The 21,671-nt window shown below is 39.7% G+C and overlaps 1 protein-coding gene across 1 annotated transcript in view; it reads right to left on the reverse strand.

The window, feature by feature from the left end:
* The window catches only part of suclg2 (succinate-CoA ligase GDP-forming subunit beta), a 104,273-nt gene extending 91,834 nt beyond the window's left edge, over positions 1 to 12,439 (reverse strand). Inside the window, exon 1 of the mRNA XM_020930974.2 lies at positions 12,345 to 12,439. Coding sequence (XP_020786633.2) covers positions 12,345 to 12,428 — 84 coding nt within the window. The 5' untranslated portion in view covers positions 12,429 to 12,439. The remainder of the gene's footprint in view (positions 1 to 12,344) is intronic.
* Between the last annotated feature and the right edge of the window lie 9,232 nt (positions 12,440 to 21,671).

Consider the following 21,671-nt stretch of genomic DNA (forward strand, 5'->3'; position numbering starts at 1 on the left):
AACAAAATAAAACGTGGTATTTTTTATGTCACGTCAATACAGCAAAATCCAGGGCAATACTTTTTTAAAACTGTGCTTTAACCATATGATCAATATTCAGCTCTTAGTGGCAAAACAATTTGTTCTTTTTCCAGCAATAACCTGTGGCTTCAGTTTTTCCGCTTGAATGTGGGGAAAGTACATTCATGTGGAGACAAACACAACAGTCAAAATATGGAAGCACATCTCAGCGGTGCACCACACCTTGAAATAGAGTTTTGAAGAACTAACAAATAAAGTGACAGTTGTGGGAAAAGTCTCCATGGTAGTAATGATTGAAACATGTTGGTCTGTGTGCAGCACACCTTTGTTCAGGGCTCCTATTATATAAACAATTAAGCAGTCAGTTTAAAATAGAGTGGGCTTTTTAACTGACATGTGTTACTTAGCACCTCCTACTCTCACAGTAGCTTCTGTCCATAGACACTAACCTGTCTGAGCACTACATCTTTTTTCCATTCTGCTGTCAGGAGGTTTGAGCTGGGCCAAAATGCAGTGTTCAGAAGAACATTCCTGAATACAGTAATCCTTGGCATCTGTGGGCCTAAGTACACCATTCTGCTCTATGTGTCAGTTACAGCACATGCCACTATGACTCAAGTCGACATTCACAGACAATAGAGTTGAAGAGAAGCTAAAGAAGTCTGGAGTTCAGAGACAGGTCAGCTGCAAAACAATATGACAAAAAACATCATTATGTCCATTCGGGTTTTCTGCATTTTCCTGCACTTATGCACATTGTGAACAATGTTTTATTTACCAAATATATATCTTTGTGTCTTTCTGTGCGGAGTTTCCATGTTCTCCCTGTGTGGGTGGTTTTACTCTTAGCACTATGGTTTCCCCCACCAAAAAACTAAATGGGCACTGTAGCACCCACTACTCCTGAGCCCAAGCCCCATGCAGTACTATTGAGGTATGGGTCAAATGCAGAGGATAAATTTCCCTACGGTGACAATAAAGTATACCTTAACCTTATATAAATAATAATAATGCGTCAGTTTTATATAGGGCTTTTCTGGACACTCAAAGACGCTCTACAGAGCATTATTCATTCACTCCACACTTAGCGGTGGTATACTACTATTGCAGCCACAGCTGCCCTGGGACAGACTGATGAAAGGGAGGCTCTCAATCTGTGCCATCGGCCCCACACACCACTTTCATACTAGGCAATGTAGATGAAGTGCCTTGCCTAAGGACACAACAACTTTTTTTGCAACCAGCGCCCCACTGTGGCACCTGATTTTCCCAGTGGTCTCCCATCCAAGTACTAACCAGCCCTGGCCTTGCTCAGCTTCTGAGATCTGACGGGATCAGGCTTTGACAAGCTGGTATAGTTAGTATGTGCAAAATAAATGCATAGTATAATAATTAATAATAACACTCAAATCCAAGTCATGTTCCTTGCAAATTTTCAATAGCAGGCAATCAGGATAAAGCATGTTCAAGGAGCAACAAGATGGAAATAACTAAACTTAAGATACCCCCTTTAAACTACAGCATTGATATACTTTAGTACCAGTATTTGTACTTGTATGAAATTATCATAACCATCCTCTTTGGGGTTGATCTAAAGCATTACAAAATATATTAGAAAACAGGTAACCTTAATTGAAATCCAGCACACATTTTGGTGGTCAGCACAAGTTGGACCTCTGACTATGTTTAGTTCAAAAGTGAAAAAGTCTCTTTTCCCCTCACTGGCTTTCTCTACATTTCCTTGAGCCGAGTGAATCCGCAGCTTTAACAAGTCTGAGTGCAGGAGGACTTGTCTCCGTCTCGTGGTGGACTCATTTGACTGCTGTCAGGTAGCTGGAGGGCAGGTCTCTGTTGCCCCCTTAAACACAGCCTCTTCCCGGGCCGCTCAGCCTGTTTGCCTTTGGGAGGATCAGCACAGCCGTCTGGGTGCGTGCCTCCATCTGTCACTCTTTGTCTGCCTCTATATTTGACTACACAAAATAAGAGTCTGTCACAGGACTCGGTGACTTTTCTTTAAAACGACAACTGCAGGTTTCAGGTGATCAAGCATTCACATATTTCTGACACAAGAAACATGACAATACGATTCAGCTTCGTATTTTGACAAGCCTTCAGGTTAACAAGATGTGCCTATACTTCAGTCAACTGCAAATCTGTTTTTATGCATGTATTTAATTGTATGCGCTAAGAATGTTGATGACATGTGTGTAATTATAGGACTGATCAAACAATGACAGCTATTGCTCAGTTGGCAGAGAAGCTCACAAAAAGGAAGTTGGATTTATGATTAGGGCTGGGTATCATTAAGAAGTTGCTGATATTATACATACCTCAATACATAGGCCACGATACAATACATATCTTGATACAGTGTGTTTTCTGTTCAATACAATATGTTTCAAAGCAATTCGATGCGGTTCAATAAAAAATAAAGGCTAAATCATGGCTGTGATACTTAAAGTCTTTATTAAACCACTTCTTCAAAGTTACTATGAAAAGACAGCGAATATGTCAAATGTGTCCTTCCTCTAAATAAGCAAATAAACTGTAGTGCTGTAACAAAATAATTTTGTGAAATATACCAAAAACTACTCTCGGCAATATATCAATACAGCAGGCCATGTTATGGATACCGTATCATCTCATTAAACGATATGATATGTCCATATTTCTGCACACCCCTATTTATGATCCAGGATTCTAAAGGTGTGTTCCTGGACCAAAAACACATACATTTCATGAACAGGTCATTAATGTGAAGGCAGTGCAATGGTGTAGTTGATAGCCACAGTCACACAGTTGGCTATAATAATATATGTTTGTTTGTTTTTTTAGCTTAATGTCTCTGTACATTAAATAAAGACTAAACTAAACTAGTGAGATTGAGGAGTGAGGAGTGCCAACTAGGCCTGTCACAATAACAATTTCTGAGCATTTTGAAGACTACTTAAAGCCACTGATAATAACAATAATGCAAGATAATCCCAGTAAAGCATTTGTAAATAGACAGCATCATTGAATCAAAAGAGAATGAAACAATAATTAGCCACAGAAGTTACTTTTTCAAATCTCTATAGCGCAAATATCCCAATTTTTACAAAGAAACTGTACACATGATTCATTTTGAGCTCTAAAATATAGTGTTCCAGCTTTCATATATTAAACTATAAGTAGATGTAATAATTATCATGACAGGCCTAGTGGCAAGAGCATGTCTAAAAATATAACTCAAATATTCAGCTTCAGACATAGTTTTAAGCTTTACATTACATTTTTACACCAACATCAGCCTATAATTCTCCTCAAAATGCAGTAATGCAATCATCTTTTTTCAGATAATTTAAGACAAAATATGCATGTCTTGTCCAGCTTTAATTAAATCCCTTGTCGCCCAAAGTGACAGATAAGAGGTAGTGAGAGGAGCGGTGCACACTTCCTAAAATAACTCCAGCTGCTGCAGGAGAAGTCATGGGGCTGCTGATGCCCCTGCAGGCACTGACAGTTACCTCCAGCTAAACACCAGAGAATGGAAGGAACCTCGAGCACTTTTTGTACACAGCGAGTTCACAGATAAAACTCTACCACGTAGGAGTCTGTCTTTTACAGGTGCCACATGCTATTGGTGAACAGAAGTATGTGCTTTCTATATTAGAATATAGGAACAATGAATGTGGTCAAATGCTTTGTTTAAAATGTGGATGTGGAAAAAATCTATTGAAGTTAACAATCACATCACCCAAACTATCAAGGGGGCACTGTATCCGGAGTCAATCCAACACCCAAACAAAAAACATTCAACATACATGTAATAATGCCCTTGTAATGCACTTTACAGACATGCCTCTCCAAGCGCACCCATTAAAATCACTCAGCGGTTGTAAGCTACTACCACCAATCACTCACACACTAGGCAAGGTGGGGAAAGTCTCTTGCCTAAGGACACAAGAACAGAACTTGGTCTGAGTGTGAATCAATTCTCAGACCTTCAAGTTGGTGGATAATTGCTTTAACCAATGAGCCACTATCGCCACCTTAACTACATCACTGCACTTAAAAGACATTATGAAATGTCTGCTGTATAAGTGAAAAATAACAGATCACAGACTCTCTCCACATACCAGAGAATCATCTGAGGAATCAGAGCTATACAGGACGATGTTCATTTTAAGGAGAACTTTTCCATTCTTTCTGTAGGGTTTGACAGGTGATGAATAAGCTACATATTTTCCTTGAAAGACAGAGGTAAGTGGCGGATGGCAGTACAGCGGAGAGGCAGGAGAGCAGCTGGCACACAGGCACTCCCAGGAGGGTCTCTCTCTACAGTAATTATCATCAGCAGTACTCCAGAGACAACAGACTCTACAAGCACTGCTCTACTTAAGCTTAATACACTGCCACGCTCACAGACATGGGGCGGACTGCTGAGGAAACATGGAGCAAACAGTGGTGCGCCCCAACATGGAAGCAGGGTGGGAGGGGTGAGAGTACAGGAGAAGCAGTACACACAAAAGCACTCAGCATCTTTTATTCTGGATGCATTTAAAGTGACAAGAAGTGAGGCCTGGTAGAAGTGTTGACATTGGTAACAGCAATCAACCAGGTTAATACAAATAAAAGTTGAAGTTTCCCAATAGCCATCACATACCACAAGCTAGAAGACCAACATGCTATGGAATGTGACCTCAAAACAGACGGTTTAATTCAACACATTTTGTGCTTTTGGAAAAGGAAAGTTCGAATGAGAGACAGGAGAGAGCGGCTGCAGACGAACAGAAGAGACACTACAGAAATGTGAGAAAGAGCGGTGCTTTGAGCAGGCTCCGAGCCACAATCTTGACATTCATCGAGATATCCCCAAATGTCACTGTGGCACAATAGGAGTTTCAAATAGAATCTGATCAGCCCGATTGAATTCTCAGGAACCTTTCAATCCCCATTCCCCATCTTTAAGCTTTTGTTTTGTTTATTTGTAAAACTCTTAACAAAACATTGTTTTTTTTTTGTGGGATTGTTAAATGTGACATCACCACAGCAGTTTGGGTCCAAAGATACAAAGGTCCATTAACACAAACAGCAGAAATAGGGATACCTGAACTTCCTGATGAATTAAAGACATCAGAGACAGAAACTGTTTCCCACTGAATAATATCAGCATGTGCGCTAATTCTTACTATAAAATTGACTGTTTTAGCAATTATATGTTTAGACACACAAATAAGGGTAAAAATTATTTGATCAGGATTCTAGTTGGAATCTGGACGTTACCATAGTCAAAGTAATGACTCAACATCCCATTGGAATCATGCAGGCTGGGTAGTGTGGAGTTTACAATGTTACCCCCATGTATGTTAGTTTCCTCTGAGCACTAACACAAAACAAGCATATACAATATCATAGGCCAATCCCTTAGATCTGCAGATGGGTCCAAGAGCACCGCAGTCACCCATGGCTCCAGACAGGTCAAAAGACAGAGTCCTGCATTGGGTTGCCAAGTCCTTTGGCAGTTGCATGCAGAAGTAGCTGTGAAGGACAGGCCTGGTGTACAGAAAAGTGCAGTTCCCAGAGCGCCTCAGCATTTCTTCAGTGTGTCCATATGGTATTCAGCTCACCATCAGACTCCTCATGGGAAGCTCAAAGTGTGGACTCATATTTGGGGAGGAGGATGACCAATGTCAGAGCTCAGTGTTGGAGACGAGTCATCATTATGAGTGGATGTCTGGTCGGGCACTTCGCAAAGTCATCTCAAACATGCCACATGTTTGTGTTTGGTTTGTCCTTGTATATAACTTAAGGAATTTATGAAGGTAAGGCTGGACAATTAATCCAATTTTAATTAAAGTCCAGCTTTAGTCATGTCTAATCTTTTTCTACAGCCAATCTGCTCTGGTGGAGCACAGTTCAGATTTGAAGATTGTGTATGAAGATTTTTTGTGTTAAATAGCATTGATTAAATTTCTGTCTCGTTCATGAAAATCAATACTGAAAGCCAATTTAATTTTGCTTTTGAAAAGAACAAAATTGATTATTTTTTTATTTTGTTTGCCCAACTCAATAAAAGATCATTTAAAATGTGTGTGCAGAACTGAGCTGTATTGGTTGTGAATGGCTTGAAATATATGTTGTTTTTAGGTTCATTTAGGAGGGTTATTACAAGATACTAATATTGGGTTAGTCTGTGTGCTGCTCATCAGTGTGTTATCTCAGCTGACAAAACTACTCAACCCAACTGCAAATAAATTAAATATATTTAAATTAAGTGCAGTCAAGTAATTTTTCTACATTTTTATAGTACAGGTCTTTGGAAATTAGTGATAAAATATGTTATAATGTAGGCTGCAATGCACCTTATAAGTAAAAGTGAATATATTTTGTAAGCACATTTTTGTATAGTCAAGACATGGTGTAACACTTTGACAAACAATGTAATAAAGTTCCTATATTACGCAAAATTGACTTAAGAGGGTTAAGCCATGCTATATCTTTATTACCATCCATTCTCACATGTTTGAGTAGTCTGAATTACTAGTCTGGCTACATCTCTAAAGATCAAAATGCTCTGTTCCAACATGACATGTGACAAGTGGTAGTTCTCAAGTTTACAGCTCCTTCTTACCTTTTGTTCAGCAGAGACTGAAAATTCCAGGCCAGAAATTATCCAAACGATTCTAGTGAACATGAATGGAGTTTAAAAACACAGTGGAGCACTTCCTGTTTTACCACATAACATCACAAAATGGAACCGAGTGTTTTCTGTTTGAGAGAAGAAGGCAGCCTAAATATGCAGGGTTTGTGTGTTAAACACATGTGAAGTATATGTTTGATGAGGTAGGCAACATTATGACATAGATCAGAAAAAAGCGTAAGACTGGGCCTTTAAAAGCCATTTTGAGAAACATTGAAATTTCTCAAACAGATTGAAATTGTGTTGGTTAACTTGGACTGATGGTACTTCACACTTCTCTAACAAAGTGCCAGTAGCCTCCTCAGGCACAAGTGTAGCTCACATCACATAGACTCCAGATGTCGAGTGGGGTTAAAATCATCATTACTTGTCATGGCTGGACCCTAACCCCTTTGAAACATCACTGGCTTATTAGCTATGACAAACGGCTGCAGAGTCAATTAAGCCGAATACTCCTTAAGGGCCATTATCAAATGTTTAAGAAATTAGCAGATTGCCAGTTCGCCAACTCTATGTAATTGATTTGTTCCCGTTCAGGTTAAGAAGTTCGGAGTGGAAATATGCATAGTCCATTGATATACTGTGAATGCAGAGCAGAGAAAGCACACACTGATCCTAATTGAACTCAAGTGGTATTTTACTAATGAGGAGGCAGCTGCAAGTCATAAAAGCACAGTGTTGAGATTAGACAAGCACTGCGCATAGTAAACCGTGAAAGAGCTGATGCAACTTCTTTGAAATACACAATTTGACATGGATTTGGGGCAAAACAGGCTCGAGTACCCCAGTGTGTACACTACAAGCCAACCATGTAGGAGCACACCTCATATCAAGAGTCATTGAAGATCAGGTTTCATCATCTGATATCAAATAAAACATCTTAAGAGAGATCAAGAAATTTTAAATTTTGGTAATTGTGCTTAAGAGGGAATTTGTAAGTTTTAAGGTGCATAATATCTGTCCAAAAATTGATTATTTTTTTTTTCTTCTGTTGTTTTGTCTGGAATGTTCTAAAAAATGTGCTAAAGTTTCCTCATGGGATGGGTTAACAACAGTAGACACTAATTTATAGGTAAACAGATATTGATACTAAAAAAAAGTCACATTCACAGGACTGAAAAGGACTTTCCTGAATAGCTTTAGAATGATCTGTATGAGTTGTATAAAAACAAGTATAAGACCACATAGACTACTGTCTAAGAAAGTGTTTTAATGCCTGTGGTATAAGAAGCGGGATTGGGTATTGAGTCTATGCCTTAGTATCAAAATTGTGCTTGAAATTTTAGTATTGTGAGACAATACTAAGAGACAAGCAGACCCGGTGATTCCACACAAGCATGTTTTACAAAAAAAAAAACTATTGAATAAATTAACAATAGACTATATACTACAAGAGGGGTCATAACAAACGCAAACGCTGCAACAAATACAAATGCGACAACACAACAAAAAGCCACAACAAACCAAAAAAAGCCACAACGGAAATGACCGCGGGACTCTATTTTAATGCAAACGCCGCAACAAATACAAATGCCATAACACAAACGCAAATGCCACAACACATTAAAAAGCCACAACACATTAAAAAAGCCACAACACATTAAAAAGCCACAACATATCAAAAAGCCACAACGAAAGTGACCGCGGGACTCTATTTTCTGACGGACCGATCAAGCAGCAAGTAAAGAAGAAGTACAGCGTGAAACGAATAATGATGAAACAATAAATTACTTTTACTTACGTTTCCAACTTCTCCGTTCCTTTACTTTTCACGTTGTAGTTCACTTCCGTTGTGGCTTTTCGATGTGTTGTGGCTTTTTAATGTGTTGTCGCATTTGTATTTGTTGCGGCATTTGCATTTGTTGTGACATCTCTCGGCTTCCGTAATATACCATATTGTGGAACATTTCAGGCAGAGCCATTTTCATGAAACAACCAGATGACAGAAAACTGTATAGTCCACAAGTTCTTAGGACACATAAATAGCTCTGAAGAGATAAAAGGGCAGACCAAACATCAAACTATCTTTTTAATCTACATCTACAGTAATTAAGATGTCTTGTTTTAAATTCCAAAACTCAAAAGACAAGGGAATATATCAACAACACCCAAGAGCACAAGGCAAGGACACATGGCATTAGGAGCATGCACCTGGATGTATGTGATCTGCATCGTGTTGAGGTCTTTAGGCAGGTCTAATCTCCGGCAGACAGGCTTAAAGAAGACTGCAGTGTGGGGAGTCGACAGATAGGGATTTGACTAATTAGCATATAGTTAATTAGAGGAGGTGCAAAGAGGGAGATCTACTGATGCCAGGTCAATATGAAAAGAAACACAGACAAATTAGTGACTTTGACTTGCAAAACAAAACACTCCTCTAACATGGATATCAGGATCCTGTTTTACCATGTGACATCTTGAGGACTTTTCGACATTTAAAAAGATAATATTTAGTTTTGAAATGTTAAGCGCTATGGCAGCTGTGCTGATTATTCATCACTTGAAAAACCATTAATAGGTAACACTGCTAAAAACTACAGTGACAAAGGCCAGTGTCAGATCAGTTCAAAACAAATGCAATAATCAGGTAATTTGTAGCTGTATAGTTATGTCTTTATATAGTTAGAAAAGTAAAATAAAAATGTATCAAAATGAATAATGTGGACAGAAGTATAAGGTAAAGTAAAATATGAAATTCAACAGCTTTAATATTCCACACATAATAGAAGTTAAGCCTCTTTAAATTGTCCATTGTCAAATCAATTTAAAAAAACAGTTCAGTATCGAACTAGCAAACAGAACTAGTTCATTTTAACTGGTTTGCAGTGGTTCAGTGAGTTATTCCTCACTTTAACAAAATGTCTTAATTATTCACTGATTCAACAACTAGTATACTAATGTGCACTTCCTGATTATCTGAAAGTAAAATACAGTTTAGATGCAGACAGCACATAGTGAACTTATTTTGACCTCAACAGCTACAATACTGTATCTGTACTGGGGCACGACACATTTTGCTCAAATGCATGGGAAAAAAATTGTACAGGGACTTACTGGATTGTTATTGGATTGCTATTTTTTTTAGCTGTTTGAATTTGGACCACTGTTCTTTAAAAAAAAAAAATCCCAATCCATTCTAACTAGCACTAACAAGTAACATTATGACAGAAGGAAGACTGCAAATGATCAGTACTGCCAACACTTAACACAAACTTTGTGAACTCAAAGCGCCGTAGAGCAAAGTTATAGTAGTGTGTGATGTAGTTCCATCATAAGAGATGGATGAGGCTGTGCAGACACTGAGCCGTCTCAATGTACTGCACATTTGATGAATTACAGCTGTCGAGAGCTGGCATTGTTTTCTCTATTTACTTTACAAAAACACTCCCACTTCCCTCTCATTAGCAACACAGCAACAGTAGCGCAACAGAGCTAATAGGGGCGCATTCACTCATTGCATTAGCCATTCCAGAAGCTGCCAACACTTCCTAATGACTGCAGCCCTCCTAAATTATTGAAAAAGCCTAAGCACCTCAGCAGCTACAGAAATGACTATTAACCTTGGTGAAGCGGTATTCAAATCCAGTTAGAGCTAACTTGGTCCTGCAGTATCCCTCGCGGGGAGGAAATGTAAATGTGTTCTGGTGGAGACAGATGGGGAAGCCGGCCGTCGTTTGAAGTTCCAGCAGAAGAAGTGGGAGCGAGCAGAGCCTCTCCACCCCCCCTTCTGTAACATATTCAGCACCATGCCTCATTTAGCAACCTTTCCTCCCCGTGTTTCACTTCAAACCATGTTGGGATTCGATACAGTTGGACGATTACCGGGCCGGGACACCTCACCAAAAAAACACAAACTTAACAAACGTTTACAAATGTGCCACTGCAGGGAGAAAGTGAAAAACAGCCCCAGGATTGTATGGCTGTGCAGACAAGACTTCAGGAAATGTGATTTATAAGAGAAAAAGAAAAAGAAGGCATGAGGAGAAGACACTGAATTTGGTCTTTTTTAACAGTTTCCTGCAGACGCTGGAGACGGTGAGGAACAGGTATTGTTGTTGACAAATCAGTACAAATGCAATTCCTGTGCTGATGTCCTGCTATTGCACATTTGAATCTATTGTGCACACACTGCCTGTTATATAGAACCTGATACTAACAGGCATAGGCACAGAGAATCCATGATACTCAAGATATTCTTATCACCATGGCCAATGGGAGACAGGGGAGGAGAAGAGATGTGCAGCAAGTCAGGGGAGGCAATACTGCACATTTGTAAGAGAGATGCTGCTGAACATACATTTTTAAAAGAAAATTAAACCTCCAGAATAACAGTTTGCACACTTTTCACCGACTACATTCGCATATTGATATTAAGAATTATTTTATGTGTCAAAAACAAATAAGACAATTTTTTTACTATGCATTTCTTTGGAATTAAACATATGGCCAACAAATATAACAGAAGAGTCACATGAAACCGATTAACCTATTTGTAGACCTTTAACATTTCTTAAATGACAAGCAAATTGCTAAATCTGAGTAATCAGAGGTGCCGTGATCAGAAAGAATTTCAGAATTTATTTCTTTAGGAGGTTCATTACAAGTCCTTTTAAGCTTATAACACCAGAAACTAAGTTTTGAGTGCCAATAAAATAAGAAAACATTGTCCTTGTGATGTCATGTGACAATAAAGAAACTGCTCCCTAGAATTGCCAGTCTCTAGTGAACTACAAAGGTAAAAGGTATCTGTTACCTGAAAATTACAGCTTCATGACAAAGTGGAACAGAGCATTTTGAGTTTTGGAGATGCAGACAGAGTACTGTAATAATCCAGGATTGCTCAAACATGTGTGAATGAAACCAAAACAACTGGTGTTTTTTTAATGAAGCAACAACAATACAACTTTCTTGGCTCAAAGCTCAAAAAAAGTCCTATATTACACAATTTTGTGTTATATAGGATCTTAAACGGATGTGAAACATGATCCTGAACAGCTCTACTCTCGTGTTATCTTTCGAAAATATGGACTACACTGCACCAGTTTACATTTATCTGGTCCCAATGTCCACAGAGTACAGAGTTACAAGTAATGCAGTGATAGCATTATGTGCAAAGCAAAGGTAATCAGATGATGAGTTCACGCAAAAACCCTGTAAGTTCAAAGTACAAGATGTGCCTCTGTTTATTTGAACTGCACTACCAATACAGGAGTGATTAGCTAATATCTAGTTGTACAGCTTGATCAAATAAACAATGCTAATTTATGAATAAGTGCAAGAATCAGCTTGTAGTTTTGCACTAAATGGAAAAATAATAAGTGCAGCCTTTAATTTCACAGTACTAAATCCCATGATGTAACAGCTTCATAATCAACATGTAAGGATCAGTAAAGTTAGGAGAAAAGTAACACGTTTTCTGAGCCATGCATCTTCATTTTTAAATAGATATCGTGAGCAAAACAACCTTGGGCACGGAGTCCGGACATCAAGTTAAACTTTGATCTTTCACTGCACTCTGCGTTAGCCATGCTAAGATGCTAAGAAGATAAGGCATTTAAACGCTCTTCTGCGCAATGACAGCAGACAAAAACCCGCGTGCACAGTCGAACGAGGCAGACAAAGCGTCTCGCATTAAAATTACCTTTAGTTTGTCAAGGAAAACGTGTTTTGAGGTAGCTGTCCTCAGTCCTTTTGCTGCAACTTGTGATGCCATGGATGCCGCCATGTTGACACGGAAGAGTGAGAGGAAATGACGCAGGGGAGCGCGTGTGAGGGGAGAGGGTGACCGCTCATTGGTCAGCTGTTCTTGTGGGCGGGACTTAAATATAGGAGATATTATGCAAATGTTTATTTATTTATTTATTTTTTTATTTATTTAAAGTCCTGTTATTTAATTGATTGTGTATTATTTATTATGGAGTGTCTGGGTGCAGCTGGAAGGGCCTCTACCATAAACAGTGCATAATTACTAGTTATGTGGGAGTGGGAGGATGATAGCAAGACTCTAAGCAGTATGCTAGAAGTAGTAGTAGTCATAGTAGTAGTAGCATTTAGCCCAGTGCCGTTGTCATAATAATATTCTATTATTTTGCATGGACCCATGAGTATCATTACCATTGTTTTATTTTCATGTGATGACCTTGTGCACGGGGCAAACAAGCTCCAAGCTCACGTGGTGGTAATCTTTTGGTGGCGAGCTAGCGGAGATGGAGAGCGTGTGGGATGTGTGCACCAATCTCGTCTGAATAGCTAAATAGCCCACTCACACTGCGGTCCTCCAGAGCCCTCATTACACGCAGCATCTTGAAAGGGCAGAGAGGGCAAAGTGATCATAAAGAGCAGTGATTATGACTGAGGCAGAGAGAGAGACAGCGATGAGAGAGTCACGCTAAAATCATGAATGTCAGCAGGCTGCCGAGAGGATACAGCTCAGCTAAAACACGCCAAAACAGGCGCTCCCCTCATCCCTGATATGCTCAAGCAGCTATAAAGCCAATCTGCATAGGAGACGTTTTTCTGAAAAATTTACAAAACGCACCACTTTAATGTCAGCTGGGAGAACTTGCCTCATGTTTATTTGATACTTTGATCCTTTAGAGAAGAGCTTTGGTATTCGGTGATCCATACCAAGGCCTGCAAAACATTTCTACAAGTAAGGCACAATGGAGTGAAAAGAGCATGGTACCGTGTTGGAAAAACCAGAATATGAGCAAATCGCATGTCGACTTTGTGTCATAAGAGAGTAGCATGTTTAACAGAGCAGAGGCAAAGATGATTCACTTGAACATTTCCTTGGTTTTGGTATTCATGGAAATAGGACTGCCAGATACCAAATGTTCTCACAATACACTTCACAAGGTTCTGCATGGAATGTTCCCAACAGAATAAACTGTCCCTGTCTGCAGAGACGCTTTTTTTGTTAAACACAATAAAAAGCAATGGTGCTCCATGTTCCTGTAACAATCTGTAGCCCAACAGCATTTAAAGAAGATATTTTCTAGGGATGTACCAAATATTCGACAAATGAATATATTCGGCTGAATATTGAAAAAAAAAAAAGCCACATTTGGCTTTTGGTGAAGTGAGTTAAAAGTAAGGCTGAGTGACACAATGATGCAATCAAACAACCTGCAGTGACATGGTGATCTGGCACCTTCTTTGAAATGATGGCAGTGTGGAAATAATCAGGGTGCACTCACACTAGGACCTTAGAATTGTGTTGTGCTCAAACACGATTGCTGTGGGTTCTATGTTCTGCACTCAAACCTGCACAACCGAACCGGGCCACGGCCAATGACATCATCATACCGCGCTGTTTGTTTACATGTGCTATCACTTTAGCGGAGAATATAAGTCCAGCGGCATGAAATATCTATTAAATAGTGAGACAGATGTGCATCCTCTTATGATACGTGCTCCTCCATGAGTTTATGGATATAAACAGTGCGGAGAAGTGATGACAGTCGGCGACAAGAGGCAGCTAAATTTCTGTCTGTCACAGTCCTCGCTGAAGGTGAGCACGGATTGGAGTTTATTCATTGTATTCCTAGTATGAGTGACATCAGCGCACACACAGGGCTTGTATAGTGAAGTTGTGCGTGTGTGTTAGAGGTGAGATCGGGCCTAAAAAATGCAGCCCGAAGCGACCCGGCCCGCAGGTATTAAAACCTGACCCGGCCCGAGCCCGACCAATTAACTTGATTTGCAGGCCCGAGCCCGAAGCAAACCCGAAATGTCATATTTTATTTGTGAGGACCAGTGTTGGGAGTAATGTATTATAAAAGTAATGTATTACAGTAATGCGTTGATTTTTGCTGTAACGCAGTAATGTTCGGCATTACAGGGGGAAAAATTGTAATATTTTACTCGGTACAAATGTGAGTAACGCGCGTTACAATGCTTTTTTAACCTGGATTGAATTGGTGGGTTTTTCTTCATAGAAATTCGCTAAAATCACCGTGAAATCAGCAGCGGTGAAACGCCGGAGACGCGGCCGGATAAACCTTCAGTTAACCGCGGGCGAAAGGACCGACCCAGAACTCTACGCTGTTTAGACCTGGTTTAGACCTGGGTCACTTCTGGTTTAGACCTGGTTTACACTCGTCCCTCGCTCTAACGCGATTCACTTTTCGCGGTCTCGCTGTTTCGCTGATTTTTAGATTTTTTTTTTTGTGCAATTTTGCATGCCTTTTGTTTTTAGTGTATGAACACGTATTGCGTTCCTCCCGCTGTGTCCTGATCGGCTAAGGGACTCCTGTCTCCTCTACAGTACAGAATATGTTCAGCTGCCAAATTTAAATAAATGTTCAATCTGTATCAGTGTGATTCTGAAGTGCTGTATGTCTGCAAGTTTTCTCTCCGACAAAATCCACAACGTCGACGAAATGTTCTGCACCGACAAAGTCTCCTGCGCTCACACCCAAAAGACAGAGGACGATGCAAACCATCGCACAGAAAGTTGGACTTCTGGACACGTTGAAGGAAGGTAGAAGTTACGCGCTGTAGCAGAGTTTTGCACCTGGTCTTGTACCCGCAAATAGTTGCTGAAATCAGGACCGTGAGCCCGCGCAGCAGGGTCCATAAAGGGCGATCGGGCGACAGCCGCTCTTACCTCCATGAGGTGCGGAGCAAAGCCGCTCCTTTCTCCTGCGGTCACATTCAAGCCCATCCTGACAGTGAGTCCTGTTTTAGTCCTAGTTCAGTTCTGGTTTAGTCCTCCTCTTCAGTCCTGGAATCAGTCTGAGGTTAGTCCTGTTATAGTCCTGGTTTAGTCCTGGTTTAGACCTTGTTTAGTCCTGGTTCAGTCCATATACGGCTCAAAAGTTCAGCTTTTTCGCAGTTATTTTGGTGAGAGTAACTTAAAGTAATGCAATAGTAATGTAATGCCTTACATTTTAAATGCAGTAATATTGTAATGTAACGAATTACTTTGAAATGACAGTAATAAGTAATAAATAACGCATTACAGTTTTAAAGTAACTTGCCCAACAGTGGTGAGGACTCAGGAGGAGGAGCAGTGCTCAGCGTCGAGGTGCCAGTCTTTTTGCTCTCGTATGAAAGCAAAGCGCCACATTGACGACATTCAGCGAAGCCAACGCAAGTTTCTGTAGCATTTTCTACAATCAATTTGAAGCTTTTCCACACCTCACTCTTACCGATGCGTGTTGTCTTTTCAGTTCTCCTGCCTTTAGTTTAACTTCTTGCTCCTCCATATTGGGGATACCAGGTCAAAATAGATGCAGACTTGCGGAGGGGAAGATTATTAAATTAAGAGGGGGCGTTCACGTGCGCAGAGCTCTGGCTCTGCGGATCCTGTTTAGTAGTTAAATAGCAATTACATTACATTACTTCTCTGTTTTATCCATATTATTTATTTTATAACAAGTATTCCTTAGTTTAGTATCCACACATCGTTTTAGCATACATTTTATAAACATATATTTATTTGAAGCCCGAGCCCGACCCGACCCGAAGTAATGATTGACATTTTAGACCCGACCCGACCCGAAATTCGGGTCGGGTCGGGTCGGGCTTGGGCTCGGTCTTAAGATCTTACCTCTAGTGTGTGTGTACATGAGTAATCGTGCCGTGCTTTGGCCCACCTCCTCCAAACGGGCCATAGTCCCAACTGTGCCGTGCCACTGGACAAGTGTACTGTGCTTTAGGGGTGAATCGTGCTTGGGCACAGTTCTAAAGTCCTAGTGTGAGTGCACCCTAAGTGTATGAGGTTACAAGAACACACTAATTCACATTATTGACCAAACCCCATGAAATTTGACTCAGGGATGGACAATGGGATCCTCTTTCATATTCCAAAGCCTGATCCTGATCTGATCCAGAAGACTGATTTTATCGCAATTTATATAAAAAATGGGGGTAGTCCTTGGTGGAGGTCTGCCCTCTCTGAATGCTTTTCTAGTTTGTTGTGGGTTTATCCACTTTAATGCACTTAAGTTTTTTGGAATTGTTGTTTTGTTTGAAGGCCTAGCCTAATATGAATGAAAAACTTACTGGTACACTTATTTGAAAGGCTACTGGAATATTTAAAGATTATTAAATAAACATTAACTTTCTTTTAAAAACATGTCTAAAATTTTATTTTAGGCTATTTATGCAATATTTAAAAAAATAGTAAAAAAAACTAACTGCATTTGATATTAGGTTTCAGTATTTGGCCAAGCGTTTAATTTTTATTCTGTTTCGGCCACAAATTTTCATTTCGGTGCATCCCTCATATATTCTTACACCCCTGGATCATTATATTATGATTTATTTGGGACATTTGGAATTGTAATATGGATGTTAAAAGACTTAAGACATTACCTCAGTCAGCTAACTTCATGGTGGGTCCGTGAAAAGTGTGATTTTCCGGGCAATGACATTTTGATTTTAAGCTTTGGAAACTTGTATTTGCATGCAAAATGTTATCCTGCATTATTAGTTTATCTACATCTCCAAAGCTAAAAATGCTCCATGCTGGTTTTCAAGTTAACAGCTACCTTTTACCTTTAGTTCATAGATTGGTAATTGCAAATCTGAAATTATCCAGATGATTGTAGTGAAGGTGTATGGAGTTCAAAAATGCAGTGGAACACTTCCTGTATTACCACATGACATCACAACGTACAGTGTTTTCTGTCTGAGAGATGAACTCTGAATAAACATGCAGGGTTTGTGTGTTAAGCATGTGTGAATCAAAACAAAACTCCTGGTATGTTTGTGATGAGGAAACAACATTATAACAGAGATCAGAAAATAAAGTAATATTGCTTCTAAAATGTACTTCTTTAAGCTTTTGCTAACTTCAGCCAGGTGACTAACATAAACCACATGTGACCTCTGATACAAAGGCTACACGTGGCTCTCTACATGTGGCTGTGTTTTCTGCCCCTCTGCTCCTACACTCACTCCTTCTCCCTGGAGAGAGGTGAGCAAATGTGGAGGCAGAGCAACTAATTTGTGGTTTCCCTCAATAATCTATGGCGGGTTTCCACTCAGTGAGCTGTAACAAGTCCGAATGTGAGAGGCAGAGTGAAAGCCACAGCTCCCAGCAGGCCAGGCAGTGTGGTCAGCCCTTAACCCGGCCGTCTGCAGTGCACGGAGCTGTGGGGTGCTACGCTAACAAACCACATTTTCTACTCTGAGGCTATACTCCTGCAGACATATGCTATGTTATGTACGCTCCTGGACTGTATACTCATTCAACATACTGTGTCCTAGGTTTGTAGCGTTATAGCTTTACTCTGCTGGTAAAGTTTCATGTTAGATTTTATGTCTACTGTTTTAATTGTTATTTATATTGATTTTTATTCCTTTTTTCCTATTGTCCTGCTGTTCTTGAACTTTGCATTGGAACACTATAATTTTCTTATTGTGGGACAAATAATACTACAGCATTGTTCATTGTTACTACAGAACTCCACATTGCAGGAAGTAGATTACCTGCTTCTTAAATATTTGAACAATATGGAAAACAGTGATGCTTTCTTACATTGAATAATCACATTAAACCAATCATAAAGAAGTGGTTATCCATGCAGTTTTTTTTTTCTTTTGAAGGAAGCCATTTATTTTCTAAAACAAATACTTGACTAATCAACAATATTAGACAATGAAGTAGTAGCTTTAAAGGTCCACAATGTCATTTTTCAGCTGGAGAGTGTGCCATCTGCTTGTCCCCATGGATATATGTTGCACAGCATCGTATTAAATCTAATATCTCCATGGAGATGCCACCATGCAGATGACAACATCAAGTTAAGTTACAGGTCAATCTGTGGAAAGGCGAGCCTGCTCACAGTAAAAATGCATGCAGGGATTTTGTGAGCAATAAAAACACCTGTAATTGAATAATGAAAAATAGATGAGCTTGATAACATTGAGCAACATTCCCTGGTGGAAAGTAAAACCATAACATCTGGAGACAAGAAGGTGGCTATGTAATGCACCTTTAATGTTGTTTAAGAACATATTGTGGTTCAATAAAATAAAGTCAGTATGGTGACACAAAGGAAAATAAATGTTTACTTTACTAGAACACATAACTGAAGTTGGATTATTTTCAACAAACTCAAAATTCCACTGAGCTCTCCCCACTCCAGAGCACTCCTTAAAAGTCAATGATACAATGACAGCACGCCTCATTCGTTCTGATTAATGCATCTGAGATCACAGGAGAGAAGAAGCACATTCCACACGCATCAGGACCACTTTTCCTCCTGGTCCGTCTCTCCGTCCATTTCACTCAAAGCGGTCAACTTTAATGACCCTTCCTCTTTCTGAATGCAGATCGCTCTAATTCATTTCATTCCACTGGCGCTCCCCACTCCCTTAAAAATGCCTGAGACTTCCTGCCCGGAGAGCAAGCGAGTTTGACCTCAGTGAATATATGTATATGATGCCTCAGGGGCCTAAGAACTGGCGGCGCATGCTAGTTATAAAAGTAGCACTAGAGTTATTACTGCGTCGTGATCCTTCCAAAGCTTCGCAGCTCTATTATGGGTTTACATACAGATTTACGTGGCAGTATCGAGCTGGCGAGCACGCTTTGCTTTCCATCGGAGTCTGACAGAATATCAAATGACTTGGAGAGATGAGGAATTAATGCACTTAACTGCTGAGTCAACAGGCGAAGAATAGGGGAGCTTAGATGTGGAGACAGCTTGCAGGATGCCTGACGAGAAAATTAAAAAGGCAAGAACAACATATTTAGATGGTGACATATTTCAAGTGACAAAATAGAGGAAGTTCGGCGGGTCTGAGGAGGGGACACTGACAGTCTGGGCTCAGCACATCTTTGAGAATGGCAGATGGAAAATATAATTAGTCATCATTTCTGCACAACCTTTAGTTCACAATGCTACAGCTTTGCATATGTATGAGGCCAACAGAGGGGTTAGGTGGATAGTGACAATAAGATGATTTTTGCATTATAGTTTTACATTATCTGGGACTTTCTCTATTGAGCTGGCAAAAAATACATATTCCAAGGATCTGCAAAAGTTTCTATGCAGTGTAAACAAATCTGACAAAGTGGTGCTATTAAGACTTACCTCACAGCAGGAAGATTTTATTACTGACTTTCAGCATTCCATCTTGAGTCTTTTCACTTTTCATTCAAAAGATATAACACGAGTTTTAGAATCTTAATCGCTACGGTCTGGTAACGGTCCTACTTTGTCAAACCCATGAATGGATTTTCTTTACATTTGGTCACATGTACTCTTTTCCCTATGACAAAAAAAAAAACAAAAAACACATAAACTTTGGATCTATGGCAAAAAATAATTTTGTGCCATTTTATAATAATTACCTTAATTATAAGGCTTGAACAAAGACTGAATTCATAAGAACTCAGATTTAGTAACTACTAAATTAAGGGTGTAGGAGTTATGCTGTTAAATACACCAAGGTTTATATTCTGAATTGTTCATTATGAAGTCTTTCTTCACGCTTTATTAACACTATTAAAAGTGTAATCATATCTGCTACCTGCTCACTATACCAGATCTTTCCTTCTTTTGGTTTAATACAGTCAACAACACCATTTAATTCCACAGCTTGGATAAACATACTTTTGAGTCTTATAGTTTATGGCTCAACTCCTCATCTATTTTCTAGTGCACACTCTTAGTGAAAAAGTTTGGAGAGGCCTGTATATAAACACTCCGCTTGCAGTAGCACGTCAGGCCATTTTCTCTCCCACTTTCATCTGGTATCACCTCAGCATCACCTGAAATAACTTTTACTTCCTCACTATCAAATCTATAACAATCCCAGAAGTTAAGAGGCACTAAGGCTTGCCTTGTGTCTGCTCGGGCTGTCAGTTTTGGAGAGTGAATCAATACAATGACAGGAGCTGGCATGATGTAGCTATATCTCCACTCCCAGATGTCTGTCAGGCACGCTCAGCTGGAGGTCCTCCATTAATGTGCTGTGGAATAGAATAGTGCAGGCTTGTGGATGCTAGAAGACAGATGTATCAGAGGGAGCTTGTGAAGTGCTGCCTCTTTGAGTATGTGATGTTTCACAGGGTTGTGCCGCCTCTCCTTGAATGGAAATAACCCGCTCGGATCAAAGTAGCGGCTACAGAATATTAGGATATCAGCCCTGAGAAGCTAATGGTGGTGAGTGATCTCTTAATTCTAAAAGGATTATAGGAAAAAGGCTGTTGAAACACGGGTGGAGTTGAACAAGTAAGGCTAAACTTCCAATAACCAACTGTCAACTAGCAGGCACTATCATCTCATAGCTAGATGGTTAGATCTGAGGGTTTTTTTCATGTCGTGTTTGCATGTTCAAGATCCTGGCTCAAGATCTGGAAATGGTCCCCCACTGGTAGAAACCTGAGTCAAAGCACTATACATTTTTGCATTATTAATCAAAATGAAAAGTTATAAAAACACTTCCAAACTCATCAGTGCTAGGACTGCATAAAGTAAGTGAAAAATAACTTTGCACATCTGCAAATGGTTGAAATGATGACAATAAAAATCAGGTAATTACTTGGGATCCCAATTAAGGTTCATGTGATTTTGCTACTTTTCATAATAAAACAATGAAACTGACACAAACAACATGCATAATCTCTACACATTCACTTGAAGGTAGACATGAAACTACAATGTGCTGTCTACATCTAATTATAAATATTTCAACCTCAGAGAATCAGCTATTAGCATGCTAGTTGTCATTGAACTGGATGAAACAACACTAAAAATCTCTACCCATTCACTTTAATATGCAAGCCCTGTGTTTGGAGCTTCAGTGTACCATGCTACACCGGGGAGCTTTTCTAAACAGAACAGAAAATCGTGCAGCGCTCCTTGAAAACACATCCACAGACACAAAGTACACAGAAGTGCTTAGATGTGCATATGAAAAGAGCCCCATTCCTTCACAAGACCCTCGGTACATGCTGCGCCACCTTCGTCACCAAAGGAGGCCAGGTCATCCATCCAAACTCTCA

Source organism: Boleophthalmus pectinirostris, unplaced genomic scaffold (genome assembly GCF_026225935.1).
Source record: "Boleophthalmus pectinirostris isolate CB_2022bp ecotype Guang Dong unplaced genomic scaffold, ASM2622593v1 HiC_scaffold_3, whole genome shotgun sequence".
NCBI classification, from domain to species: Eukaryota; Metazoa; Chordata; class Actinopteri; order Gobiiformes; family Gobiidae; genus Boleophthalmus; species Boleophthalmus pectinirostris.